This window comes from Anas platyrhynchos, chromosome 19, assembly GCF_047663525.1.
Source record: "Anas platyrhynchos isolate ZD024472 breed Pekin duck chromosome 19, IASCAAS_PekinDuck_T2T, whole genome shotgun sequence".
Taxonomy (NCBI): Eukaryota; Metazoa; Chordata; class Aves; order Anseriformes; family Anatidae; genus Anas; species Anas platyrhynchos.
The window spans coordinates 3,443,586-3,457,586 of record NC_092605.1 but is presented as its reverse complement, the minus strand read 5'-3'; the positions used below and the strand labels follow the sequence as shown (position 1 = coordinate 3,457,586).

General features: G+C 41.7%; 1 protein-coding gene across 3 annotated transcripts in view; it reads right to left on the bottom strand.

Moving 5' to 3' along the window:
- Nucleotides 1-354: 354 nt before the first annotated feature.
- Nucleotides 355-14,001, bottom strand: part of PRKCA (protein kinase C alpha) — a 169,336-nt gene continuing 155,689 nt past the window's right edge. For all 3 annotated transcript variants that reach the window (XM_021269952.4, XM_027471337.3, XM_027471338.3), the window contains 2 exons: nt 12,229-12,369; nt 355-7,622 (listed from right to left, as the gene is read on the bottom strand). In XM_021269952.4, coding sequence (XP_021125627.1) covers nt 7,458-7,622; nt 12,229-12,369 — 306 coding nt within the window. In that variant the 3' untranslated portion in view covers nt 355-7,457. The remainder of the gene's footprint in view (nt 7,623-12,228; nt 12,370-14,001) is intronic.

Sequence of the window (14,001 nt, the reverse complement as noted above, 5' to 3'; positions counted from 1 at the left end):
CTGGTGGGGCCAGGAGCCCATGGCCCCTGCAAGTGGAAATCTCTGTTCTTCCACACCTATTTCCTTTTTTTTTTTTTTTTTTTTTTTTTTTTTTTAAATAACTCTGCTACTTGTAACAGATTTGCTGACCTTACACACCCTTTTCCCAGTTAAGCCTCTTTTTCTCTTGAATTATTACCAGGAATTTAAAAAAGAGCCCAGGCTAAAACTCTGTGCGCCAACACTTCAAGTCACTGCTGATCAAGGTGTGCACCTGTGCAAGCTCTGGGGCCAATCACACCATGACTGCTGGAGCCTCCGCGGAGTGGGTTTTGAGATGAAATCCCCCAAAAAACAGAGCAAACTCTCACAAAGTAATGGTAAGTATTTTTATTCATACACACTTGCTTTGAAACTACAATTAATATTTAACAAAAGCATTTCATGCAAACAAAGATTGAGGATATTGAGAATTAAGAAAAAAAAAAAAAAAGATGCTGTAATTTATACATCAGTCTTGCCCACTGTACTTCCAATTATTTTTTTGATTTTTTTTTTTTTAATTAATGGTGTCTCCAAATTTTCTAGTAGCATCTTGCAGATAAATGATGAGAAAATAAATAATGTTCTCCTCTTTATAAATACAAAATGTGGGTCTTAAAATAACAATCAAAAATATGAATGAGTTCAAGGTAATATTATTTCTTTTTTTTTAAAAAGGTAACATTAAAATAACATGCAATCATTTTAAACATTTCAGGTGTACTCTGTATTGTCGTGCAAAATCGTACACGTGTTGGGATTGCCCGAAGTGTTTTTAAAGGAGGCAACAAGCTTCAGTTTGTTGACATTATTTTTCTTACATTCATTGTAATAGTTCAAGAGAGAAGAAATGAAAGGCTTTGTGGGCAACCACCCCTGGTTGAAGTTTGTGTTATCACTGCGAGAACATTTTTGCGTGCCCCAAGTCAGCAAGGCGGCCAAGTGTGCAAGCCCTGCTGCCTTCCCTGGGACTGGAGGCCATGCTACTGTAAGGAATCACAACTGCACAGGCTCTGCTGTGTGGGGCTGGGGCTTCCCAGCACCAGTCTCTGCTCCAGGACAGCCCCGAAGCACAGACTGGGCTCCAGGCACCCGTGGGTGCTGCCTTGCTCCAGGACAGGAGTGCTCTGACCTCTGCAAGGACTGTGCCGTGGTGCCACCACTGTCAGCAGCGTTGCCTCTGCTGCTCCCATGGGAAGGCAATAAATGCAACCATGCCAAGTCAAATGATTCATGGGAAAAGGCTTATGAACCTCAGAAACCTAATCTTCCTATGAAAACGTTCCTGCCACCTACATGATTATAAAAACCATAATGTCAGCTGTAGACTTTGCAGTATGCCCTGCACTAAGGGCTGACCACGCGGCCAGATCTGCTGCCATGGGCTGGAAGCATCCACAGCCGGGCAGCCAGACACATTGCCAGCGAACCCGGGGGGCTTCCTGCCAAAACCCGGTGGAGACCCAGCACGGCGACCCCAATGGAAGCAGGTTGGGGCCAGCTGTCAGTGCTGCTGCTACTTTTCCTATACTCCACTGATTAGAATTAATAATTGGCTGCCGATCACTTTTTGGTCAATGGACACGAATGGAACAAAAATAACAACTACGGTGGTGATTTGCTTTTAGATTTGAACTGTGGTGTCATATGTAAGCAAAAGAAAAGGGTGAGGATATACAACAGGAAAACATTAAAGCATCAATGGAATTAAACTGTCATGGATGGACCAGCTGCGTAACAAAAAGCGCTCCTCCTTCAACAGGAGTCAGTATAAACATTACTACAAAACAGCTGTGCTGACTTTATTTACCCATAGGGAATCATGCCCTACAAGGTCAGTTCTGCTAAGACTTCCATTTACACGGAATTTTTACATTGCACGTAGAAATCTCAGTAATGGAAAAGAGGGAAGTGCAGCTGACCCACACCAGCAGCACACGCACCCGGACCCCCATTAGCAAAAGCTGTACTCCAGATTCTGTAAGAAACATATCAGATCTGTTTTTATTTTTTCTTCAAATGGTTTCAGTAGAATTACTAAAGTTATATAAAAAAGTAGAAATACCATGGTATAACCAGTGATACCATGCGAGTCAAATAAGCTGATATAATAGTAAAAATTATAATAATACTTACACAACTCTTTCCAGGTTAAAAGTGTATTAGAAACATTAACTAAGAAGCCCTCACGCCTCCCTGCGAGGTAAGTAAGTATTATTATCCCCATTTTACAGATGAGGTAACTGAGGCAGAGAGGTCACCAACTCGCCAAGGCCACCACAGGCATCAGGGGCCACCCTGGGAGGCCAAGGCTTGTGCTCCTGGTACCCCTCTCTGTCCAGGTTCTCTGAGGAACAGAAGGGCTTTAGTGCATGGTTATTTGTTATAAGGCTGCTGAATTACCAATCGCCACTGGCACGGTTACTGGCTGATATGAAATCACACGTTTATGGAGTCAGTTCTTATTTATCTCTCCCACTCAACTACTTCAGGTCCCGTCTCAGTGTGCGGAGCTGAGGAACAAAGTGCTTTAGCTTCTCTACTTTTCTACTACTTTGCAGTTCAGTGTCTGCCTACCACACAGCACACAGGTAACACATGGCCTATAGCTGACACCCACGCTTGCAGACAGAACCTATGTACCATAAGTTATGCTAATGAGTAAAAGAACTCAAAATCACATTAAAGGTTTCCAGAAGTTTTGTGGCAGGTCAGAAAGCCCACTGTAAACTCAATACTGCAAATGTGCTTTCTACTCATATGAAAGCTTTATTATTGTATTATTATTAATATTATTTCCAACAAGGTGTTTTGTTTAATATGAAGGATTTTTCTCCTCTGCTAATTGCATGCGTCTGCTGTGGCATTTCACTGGAACTGCATCCGGATGCACCAAATGAGAACAAAAATAATGCAAGTGGTACTGGTCAGTCCTGGCCTTGGACACAGCAACTTTCCTGCTAGAAGGCAAGCTCCTCTCTCACTTAACCTTTTCAATTTTACAAGAGCTCAGCGTTATCTTTGCCCCACAAGAAGGGATGGATTTCAAAGGCCAGCAGCATTTATGTATGATGAACATCTCTTAAACTAACAGCTGATTTCTAGAAGAACTTTCTTCAGTATATAAAAAGAAATTCAATTGTAGTTCTGGGAGGAATGAAGGATCAGAAGTTAAATTGCATTTCTCCTCTAAACTGGATTAAGGCAGAATATGTTGCTACAGGAGTGTGCTCTCTGCTTCCCACGTCTCTGCAATCCTCGCTAAGAGCACTGAGGCTGTCCTGGAGACCTGCAGTCATTCCCTCAGTGAATGAAGACACCCAAGATTTTGCCCAGATGATGAAATAATTTAACTAGGAGCATGTAAAGTCTTGCTTATTCACTGAAAACAGCCTGGAAGTTTTACATGGTCTGAAAAGGCCCTACCCATGCCCTCTGTGGGAAACGGCCTCGCTCCAGTGAACGGGAAAGAGAGAAACGACCAATTCCCCAACTCATCCCTGCTGCAGCTGCCCTTCCTGAGGGACAGGAAGAAGACCACAAATTGAGCGGGGGAGTTTCTAACATTATGGAATCACACATCACTTGTACAAAAAGCAACGTAGCAAATAGTTTAAAACAAAACAAAAACAAAACCAGCAGTACAGAAGGGTTTGGAGGTTGTCTTGAATTTGAGAGAAACTGGAGCAGTTGAGTCCAGAGAGATTGTAGTTTTGTGAATACCAAGCTTCTAAATAATTCAAGCTCTACACAAACCTAAACTTTTAGCACTTGGGATCGGGGTGGCTGCAGAGCTGTGCCCCCCGAGGGGTACGTGGGGGTCAGTGTGCTCGAGCACGTGTGGGACAGACCCAACTCCCATGACCCCCACCCAGCTTCTCTCCAATGTGATGTTCAATTTTACTTCTAGAAATCTTTGTAATACGCTGGGTGCTCGGATTGCTGTTGCTAACGAGTACAAGGGAAAGCAAGGCGGTCCTAATGCCTCTGCTGATAAACATTAAGAAGCCAGACTTTATGAAAAACATTATATAAATAACACCTGCATTAAAAAAAAAAAAAGAAAAAAAAGTAAAAAAAAGATAGAAACATGCTCGCTGGATATGTAATGTTTTACTTGACATAAATTTCTGGGTAACAAACATGCCAGCTGGTGCACTTTGAGTTCTTGTTAAAGGGCTGGTCCAAGCGTTCACGTGCAAGTGCGCATCAAAGAGCAGCGAGGAGTTCCACAAGCATTCAATCCCTTTTGACCCGCTTGATTCTTGCAGCATCAAGAAGTTCACAGTACCGTTCAGGAAGCACTACAGACACCCGCAGAAGGAGACGTGAGATGCCGCAAGCTCAGGAACTTGAGGTAAGGACATAAAAGAGGAATTCCTGCTTCTGCAGTGGCAAAACTGAGGAACAAATGCAAGTGCCTAAGAAACTCACAATGAGAAGCAGCCACCAAATGAGCAGCTCTGTTCAGGTGTTGGACCAGCTCCTTACTGCCATGGTACAGGCAGTGTCACGTCACTGCTGTGCCAGCAGCAACTGCCTGGCTGGACGCCCCTACAACTCCTTGGGAAAACAACCAGCAGAACCACTCAGTCACATCTACTGGTTTTCTCTTTCTGGCTTGGGCTAGGTCCACCCAGGTGCTGCTTTTCTGGTTTCAATATCTTGTGCTCTGCTATTTCTCCCTGTATTTTCCTTTTCAGAAGTTCCCTTTTCATTTCACATTCTTAAAACGTGCATAATGCCCGCTCTCAGATTTACTCACTTGAGCGCCTCTTCTTTACTCAAAATTTGAGCCTCAAAAGTCTGTTGAATCTGTTATCTTCTACAGCATGACACCCAGATATTCCTAAACTATGGCAGGCTAATAATATTTAGAAAAACACAGTCATGAATGCTGTACTAGTCCACATGCCTTATGGTGAAAATCATACCACAATCTTTAGGTATATAATATATAAACAAGAAAATCAACTCCCAGACTTGGCTAACATATTTGACACAGAATGGATTAAAAATTTTACTCCTAAAATGTATTAAAATTACTCATTGAGTTCTGTTTATTTAGGCATCAATCTGGGAAATGGTTAGGTGGTGAATGCCCCTCGTTAGCAGCGTGCTACCCCGTGCCTTAGAACTGTCCTGTCCAGCCGCTAAGGGCTGACCCCTCTCACCGGGGAGATGCTTCATGCTCAGAGCTGTGACTGCAAAAAGACTACGGCTGGGCAAAAGCCAAACATCTGGAGTGTTCCAAATCCCACGTCCTAGGCACCAAAATCTGGCTTCGGAAGGCATCACGGGTGCAGAAGCATGACACAGTTGCCTTTCCCAGCCAACCGCACTTTGCTCAAAAATTGTCCAGTGCACCTCTGGGGTCGTTCCCGTGAGTTGGGACCTTCCACGTGGCTACGGGATCTGCAGGACTGGATCTTTCTGACAGAATCTTTGGCACAGGTTTGACATTTTATTGTAATAAAAGATGATTAGAAAGTAGATCCCTCCCCCCCTCCCCCAGTTACATATTCTAGTATAAATTTAAGTCTCTTATGGCAAATATCTTACTTTTTTGAGTATGTTTACATGCTGGAAAAACTGTAATCAGTCTGCATGCAGCAACAGAGACATCATGCTTCTGGCATCGTCATGCACATCTGACAGACAAAGAGTGCCTATGGCTGCTACCATGAACAAGGCAAAAGGGAAAAGAAAGGAAAACGCACTGACTACTATTTTACATGCTGCAACAAAACCAAAATAAGCACAGAAATATTTACTGATCTTTGAATTAATATCTTCTGGTAAGTTGTAAGAGGAAATATCAAATTTTTTATCTAAGTGATAGGAGAGGAGAAGATTGCATTAATTACAGTGTTCATCATTGCAAATAAAGTCTATTTCCTTCCCTGTAAGTAATAAGCAGACGTGAAATGAAAGCCTAATTGAACCTTGTATAAAACCTGCAGGTAGCAATTATTGTTTAAAAGTAGATCTACATTTAAAAAAACAGATGATACCCTAAGTCATTAACAATATCCAAAAACTAAAAAAAAATCCAAACCCCAAAACAAAACCAAAACAACAGCAATAAAACATTTAGCTAAACCTAAATGATGCCATTCAGAACAAGAACTTTCACAAATAAAGCACAATTTGATTTATAAAATTTTTATAATACTCTTTATGCTTGATATGATTATGTCAGTAATATAGATCTGCTTATTGTTAACCCTTATTATTAAGAGTTATTACTAAAGATGTAAAATTCATTGCATGAAGCATACGTAAAATGTATTAAATTCCATTCTATCGATAAAACAAGTTTTAGGTGCTTCATTCTGACTTGATTATTTTACAGCCCCAAGTTGTCTGAGTTAAAATTTACTATTTTAGGAGTAAATTTCACTTGATTTTCATGAGTTATTCTGGAGAAATCAGGAAGTCACTTGGGGCTGCATTTTTTGTTAATTTAGTATACACGTTTTCTTTGATTTACTGCCCTACACTGCAGACTACAAACACGCACATGTAAATAAGATTTAAGGAGTTACAGTTCTGTTTTACATTCCAGGTTAACAAATTTCTTAGTGAAATATTGGTATTAGTAGAACCGGTTAACAGTAAACTTCAGGAGTTGTGTAAATTAAATTAACTGAACACACAATGGCACCCTGGATCACAGAATAATCTCATGGAGATTAAAATTCACAAAAATATTATTAAAATTATTACTATTATTATTAAAGACAAAATTTCACCCTTGAGTTTATCACATGCTACTTAGCAAAGATCCTAGAGATCTGGCCACTGCTGAAGCGTGTTTAAACGGGGTGTTGCGTACAGGACTGGTTCACGAAGCCTCGGGGTCTACTCTGATTTTATCCCCCCCCTCCCAAATTTGTTTCTGTGAAGTTTTTGAAACAACCGCTTTCCACAATGCTTTGCAATGCCTCTCCTCCCCGGTGCATTTCAGTCCCGTGTGCTGCTGTTCTCCCCAAAGTCACCGTAAGACCCGGGGAGGAGTGGTCCCTTGGGGCCGCGGGCTCCAGTCGCACGGCATCCCCGCGGAAGGGCTCAGTGTTTGAGGTGTTTTCTCAGACCCGGGGTCTCAGATTATTTCTAACGATAGCAGAGTGGAAAAGGGAGAAAAAGGACAGGGGGAAATTGCAAAACTATGCTATGTACCAAAAATGGGTAACTTTAGACGAGTCAGCGGTGACTTCTAGGAGAAATAAATGGGCACTGTATAGTAATTTATCTCCCATTAAGACAATGTCTCTGTTGCAAAGCCAAAATCCTGAAAAAGTGGCCTTTCCCCCCATCATACACTTTCTAACCCTACAATTTTCAGGCCCAAATGGAATCAACAAGGCAAAACCCTAAAAACTGTAGGGTTAAGGACTGTTCCCCACTGTGGGATTGCTTCCTGTTCTGCTGTTTCATGCTACGTTTTGTAGAAGGGGGTGTACGAACTGGGGGTTGACATAGGAGAACCCTTCAAAATCTGTTTGGTCTATGTTAGCAATGACCAACTGATCCGGCGGTGTTAACACTGGCTGTCCTCGTGTGAAGAACTTATCGAAGTTTTCAGCACCTTTGCCACACTGCAAGAAAAAAAGAGAAAAAAAGACTGAAAAAAATCAACAGTACATTGGCAGTCCCAGCTGTTTGCAGATTTATCAGGGTGAGCACAAGGCTTTCCCTCACTTCTTACAACTAGTTACAGAAAATTTTCTTTCGAGATATTCTAATGAAAAAAAATATCTCAGGCAAACAGAGAGGATTTAATAGATAAATTCTGATGAAAAGCTGAGTTAGAAATGTTCCCATCCATCAGCATGAGGTGACAAGTTAAAGAGGCGTAAATATTCAGAACCAGTGGGATAAAAAAGGAAAAACAAAATATTTTTATGGACACGTATTGGCAAGAGATACTTTATCTGTCAAGTCTTTTGCTTCTCCATAAAACTTTTACAACACAAAATTAAATTTTGTGTTAGTCTTTGTTCCTTTCATGATCTGCAGAAAGCTTAATGAAATTCATTTACATACTTCAATTCTTCCTTGTATAGCACATAAACTCCTGTGAATCCATAAATTTGAGCAGAGCTATACTGGCATAACATTAACATAAAAGAGCAAAGAGGTTTTACCAAAGGAAATGTTATGTGCGCTAAAAGTAGGAGCTAAAGTTGGATATAAAGCTTGGAAAATTATGAACAGATTTACATAGGCATATAGATATATTTGCATGCATGTGTGTTTGCATGTATAATCTTTATTATTGTTGAAATTATAGCACATTATAATGCAATTGTCTATTCCCAGATCTAGCTCTTGCTCAGATGCAGAAGATATTTATTCCAAATCACACTTCAGTCCCACTTGGAACGAAGCAGACATGAAATAAAGTCTTGCAGGGTAGTGAAAACCTGGGCGACCTCGCAAAAGACAGCATAAAAAACTGCGAGCATGACCAGACAGTCCTCTAAGTGTGGAGTGGAGACATGAAGATGAATGTGACTCTCTTAGGAAGAAGAACAAGCACATAAAAGTAAAACGAACTACTTAGCTCTACCTGAAGAGTCACTGCACCATGGATTTAGAGGTAGGAGTTGGGACAAAATGCTCACCAATGCTCCCCACCATGAGACCCTGCATATAGTACCTCTGCTGGATGCACACCGCAGACATGCTCAGGTACAGCAGGTAGTTATTTGATCCTTGCATTCTGAATTTCACCCTGATTTAACCCCCAGGTCACCTCACAGGGCAGTGATGTCAGGCAGCTCCATAAAACAAAATGGAAGCGATTCTCTTTTCCGAACTTCTCTCAAGAGCTCAACCACCAAATTCCCAGCAAACTCCAACTGCCTGCCCAAGAAGGGAACTGGGGCAGGTAGCGTACCCTGGGAGCAGGTCCACATTACAAAATGTGCTATCACAGCTTGCTTTCTTTTTTTGTCTAAGAGAAGAGACACATCGTCTCGTGAAGCCCAGCCGAGAAGCATGGTTATATATAGCTACACACGGAACACAACTCATTCAGAACAGAAAACAAAAGAAATCAGGTTTGCAAAAGGATAGTTTGGGGGTGATGTAGGAAACAGCTGGAAAGCAGGAGAGTACGATTAGCAGCAAGTAAAAGAGGATGAAGGTGGGAGCAGAACAAAGTTAGTTTGGGTACAAGAAAGACTTCACATCTGGGGAAAACCAGACATTGAGTATTGTGGAGAGGTCCAAAGGTAAATCTGTTTATCTTAAAACCATCTGCTGTAACAAATTCTTAAACAAAGTCTGGATGTACTGTACATGCAGTGAACACTTCTCGTCATCCCTGAACATGTCCTCTTTACCTATCCCTGGAGGATGGCTGCACTATCAACTATTTGCGTTAGTGAATGTATCTACATTGGGATTGGGAGGATAACACTGCATTACGCCATCAGCTTCAGATTTAGAGGGTAACTTTGAAAGGGCAGAAGATGACTTGTATGACAGACCACTATTAAACATTGATTTTTCTGAACTAATTTAACATGAATAAAACCTCTCATTTAGAGGAGGAACAAGCAGAAAGGAGGACTGTTTAAGGGAATTCAAGGATGAGATATGTGGCTCATGCCCTGTCTTGAAAACCGTACAGTTTCCAACCTCCTTGCAAAGCACCTGGCACAAGGACTTGGACACGCCAGCCAGTCTGAGCTGCAAAGAACTGCTGCTGCCCCAGGCACTAGTTGTTTTGTATTTCAGATGAAAAATGCATGCTCAGGTACTGCACCGTAGTGCTAATAAAAGTAGGCTTGTTCCATCTCCAAAGACACTTGAGCAGGTTAAAGGCTAATGGTGGTTTGCTTTTTTCACCTGAGGTTCTGTGCTCACTGAGTACCCTGGTGCCCACTGAAGCCAATGCCTTTTGAGACACGGAATGGACAGAGCTGAACTCTAACAAGGGGAAAACTCCCCATCATTTGGATGAAAGTCAGAGCATCTCCAAATTAACAGTCAAATTTATTTTGAGGCTGTACAGTCGATTCAGAGAAGCAACCGAAAGGATATTTCCACAGGGAAGACTTTTTTTGCTTAACAGATGTTTTACAGAGATGTGTGATGCTTCCACAAAATTATGCTCAATCTTTTTGCCTTTTTTCCCCCCAATAAACAGAAGCTATTCAAACCAGCTGCATATTGAAACTGAAGCTCTGACTCCATTAGGTATCTCATTACTGCTTATATTGGTAGAGATGGAGGAATAACTCATTAAATGTAAATGTAATATGAACAAATTTAATCATTTATCAATCTATTTGCATCTCAATTATATATTTTTCTTCACATTAAAGAACACCACTGCTACCATGAGTGTTAATGGGGTATTAAAGCAGAACTGAAAATCTGGGACTCCCAGAACTCTTACACTTACAAATATGAGAAAATATCCTTCCTGCCAAGTAGTCACTCTATGCCTATGGCCTCTGAAATGTCAGTTTGGAAGGGAAAATATTATTTAAACCAACTGACTGCTGACCCCAAATCTGCAGCTCCATACTGGAGTGAGAACTGTGCCTGTGTGCAAAAGCAGCAGGATTATTCCTGCAGCAAAGTGCTTCCCAGAAAAGATGCACCTAGAGTGTTTTTCTGAAAACAGAACAAAATTAAGCTTATAAATACGTCCATGTCTTGACACACATTAAGGTTTGTGTGTTTTTTGTTTTCTAGAATCGATATAAATAAAATCAGCAACCACAATAAATGAGTTATACATAGGGTATGTAAATATCAGATTTGGATTTTAAATTATCTTTGTCTGGGAAAGTTCAGCTCCACGTGAATGCCTGAATCTCCTTGGTGTCTTTCAACAGCAGCCTGTATAAACAAAACCGGTCATGATAACCACAGAGAAAGATAACAGCTGCTCTGAACAGGAGCCAGGATCTGCCACCAAGCGTGCTATGATGGAACCAGACCATATTTCAGCATTTAATATCATTGTGCTGGCATTGCTTTTAACTTCAAGGAGAGTCTGAGCACTCAGTTCTCAAGCTAATTACACTTACAGATGTGAAGGTAGACTTGTTTTATGATCAACAGTAATTTTGACCTAAAAAGCACATAATGAAAATCTTACATAAAATGTTCTGTAGTAAGTGCAGCCCCCCTCTGACAGCCAGCTCTGGGAATGGCTGGCCAGGCTTGGCAGCAGCAGGTATGGATTTTTACGTACTTACGCTCCTCCCTGCATGCAAAATCCACATTATATGTAAAGGATGATTTCCCCTAGCACTAAACACTTCTCACCATGCGACTCCCTTCCTGGCGAGGTGAAAAAGGGATTTGTATGCAATAAGGGAGAAATATATTCTGCCTCTGCTCATTAGTTTGTGATACCCCACTAGCATGTCTGTATTGACAAATAAATCAGCGCACAGAGCAATGATCCTATACCTGCAGTGCTAGAGACTGTTACACATCTCAGCTGAAGTGTAAACAGTGTTAGAGAAGAAAGATTTGATGTCAAGACATAACAATTTATAGCTGTTCCTGAAAGCTTATATTCTTGTGTGCAAATAATTTTTTTTGCCTGTCAATAAAGTGCAGGACATGCTGAAAGAATTTCTGTGTCAACAAATGCAGTTCTTCAAATTGTGCTATGCAAATGGTTCTTGCACTAAGGACACTTGTTTGGATTTCTAAAATATTCCTACAGATACATGTGCATAAAACAGTAATAGACATGTAAAATAAATCAGGTACCATTCCTGCAAACTCAGCAGATCTGGGTTCTGTCACTCTAGGCTGGGGAATGTAAGTCCCTGGGGAACAGAGCCCGCTGAGGAGGGAATTCAGTAATTCAGACACCTTTAGTCACTGACTTTGGACGCTGTTCAGAGGAGAGAATGGCATTTACCACATGCCTCAAGCAGCTGATGTGAATATGCCAGTCTTGTGTGTTCTTTTCAGCATCTCATGCAGTGCATGAATGTCCAGTCAGGACTCCAACCACTGTGAGACTTTTTCACAAAGAGCAAACAACACTGGGTTATGCTGCAGGCTGCCAAAACATTAGCAGACTTCCAGATGGCTCAGCCACCATCAAAATTCCCTGTTTTAGCAGATTTTGAGCACCACCAAGCCAGCACCACCCTAACCCCACAGGAAAGCATACCCACAGGCACGTGTGGCAAGGGACATGTCTGGCCCCTCACTCACCACTTTGGGCTTGAAAGGTGGCTGGATCTCTCTGTTTTCCAGTTTTTCCCAGTCAATTCTCCTGAAGAAAGCATGTTCCCTGATGTCTCTTTCACCTTCAAGGCCACAGCCGAGGCGTTTTGCAGGATGTTTAGTCATTAGCTACCAAAGAAGAAAACACCAAATGATTACCCTGAGTGCTGGAGTGGAAGCGAGACAGACGTTCCCCAGATTGCAATGTTCTTGCTCCTCTCTTGAAAATGCAAGTTGCTAATAAGATTGCTTTGAAAAGCTAAAATTTATTTTTTGAAGATGAGTTTCCTTGTTTCATCGCTGGAGACAGCATGCCAGCAGCCAAATTAAAGGTTGTGCTTGTGCACTGTTTCCCATTAGCAGAGGCGAGCACTGCAGGCCTGGGTGGGCACACGGTGCCCTGGGCACACCATGGTCCCATTGGCTCACAACACAGCTCGCTCCTGCATTTTGCCTTTGGTCTTTCATTTCAGTCCTATAAATCTCCAGAACAGCTTCTGCCCGACCTCAGCAATCAATTAAACTTAATAAATCCCAGTATACCGAAGCTGTATGAAGTACATTTTTCTGGGCCTGTTGAAGACATCTCATTATGGAGCCTACAGTTTCTTGGCACCCAGCTGACAACATCTCATCCATGTTTCCTCCCTTGCATCCTTAATGACATCTTGGTCAATACTACACCCAGTTGCATAGATTAAGCAGACATGGGAAACAAAACAAAACAAAACACAACACCAGTATTGCCAGCTTGGAAACAGTAATGTGCTCCCTAATTAACAAGCTCCTTCAAAGGCTTGTTTGTCCCTTGTACGTATCGTACATTAGGCATTGAGCAAGGCAGCCTTCAGCTCTCAGTTCCAGTGTTATGGGGACTTTTTAAAGCTCTTCTACAAATCGTATGTGATTAATACACTGCAGGCAGTGATACCTCGACACATCTTTTTAAAACCTCAGCTGTACCACTTTAGTCTCCCTCCAAATGTTCATTTGATCACATTCCAACTCTGAAATTAGCAGAGACCCGAAGCAGACTTCAGGAAGCCGGCTAGGCACCGGGCTAGGATCACATCACGTCATTCTTCCAGCTTAACAGCAACTTTGCCACTTTTGTTAACTTTTCTAAACCCCTCACTTTAACAGTAGGTGATATAAGAAAATGTGAATAACTTTTCTAGCAGATGTAATTCTGTTTCAAAGTCACTGAGATCACCAAGCCCAGCATGCTCTGAACCAGTGGAAAAGCCATCAAGCAGAGAATTCAATTTGAGGAGCACAGCAGGCACGTTCGCCTTGCCCGACCGTGCACTGGCCTGGGATTGCTGAGCTGCTGCTGAGTACCAGCAACACAGCTGCTCCTGCACTGACTTCTTAGCTCAGGTATAATGCTCACTGAAGTCTGGGATTAATTTGTTAGCTTAATGCAGACATTGAAGATGTTATATCACAGAGACTTGACCTTATGCCTAGTGGCGCGATGCAGTTTCGACTTTCTGAACTCCCTTTGCATAAGCAGCTAGTGGAATAGCAGCAAGCAGGAGAGCTGCAAACAGGATAATTGGATCAGGTTCAAACTGTGCTGGGTGAACGTATGATTTTCACAACAAGGCATCAATCTCCGTGTACTTTACAAAAATATATCGTTTAGATTTTGTTACCAGAAGCAGCATGTCTACATTGATATAGGCTCCAAAATTAGAGTGGTCTTTCATTTTACTTTGTTCTAAACACCTTTTCTTTTTCTTGATGATTTTTCCTTTC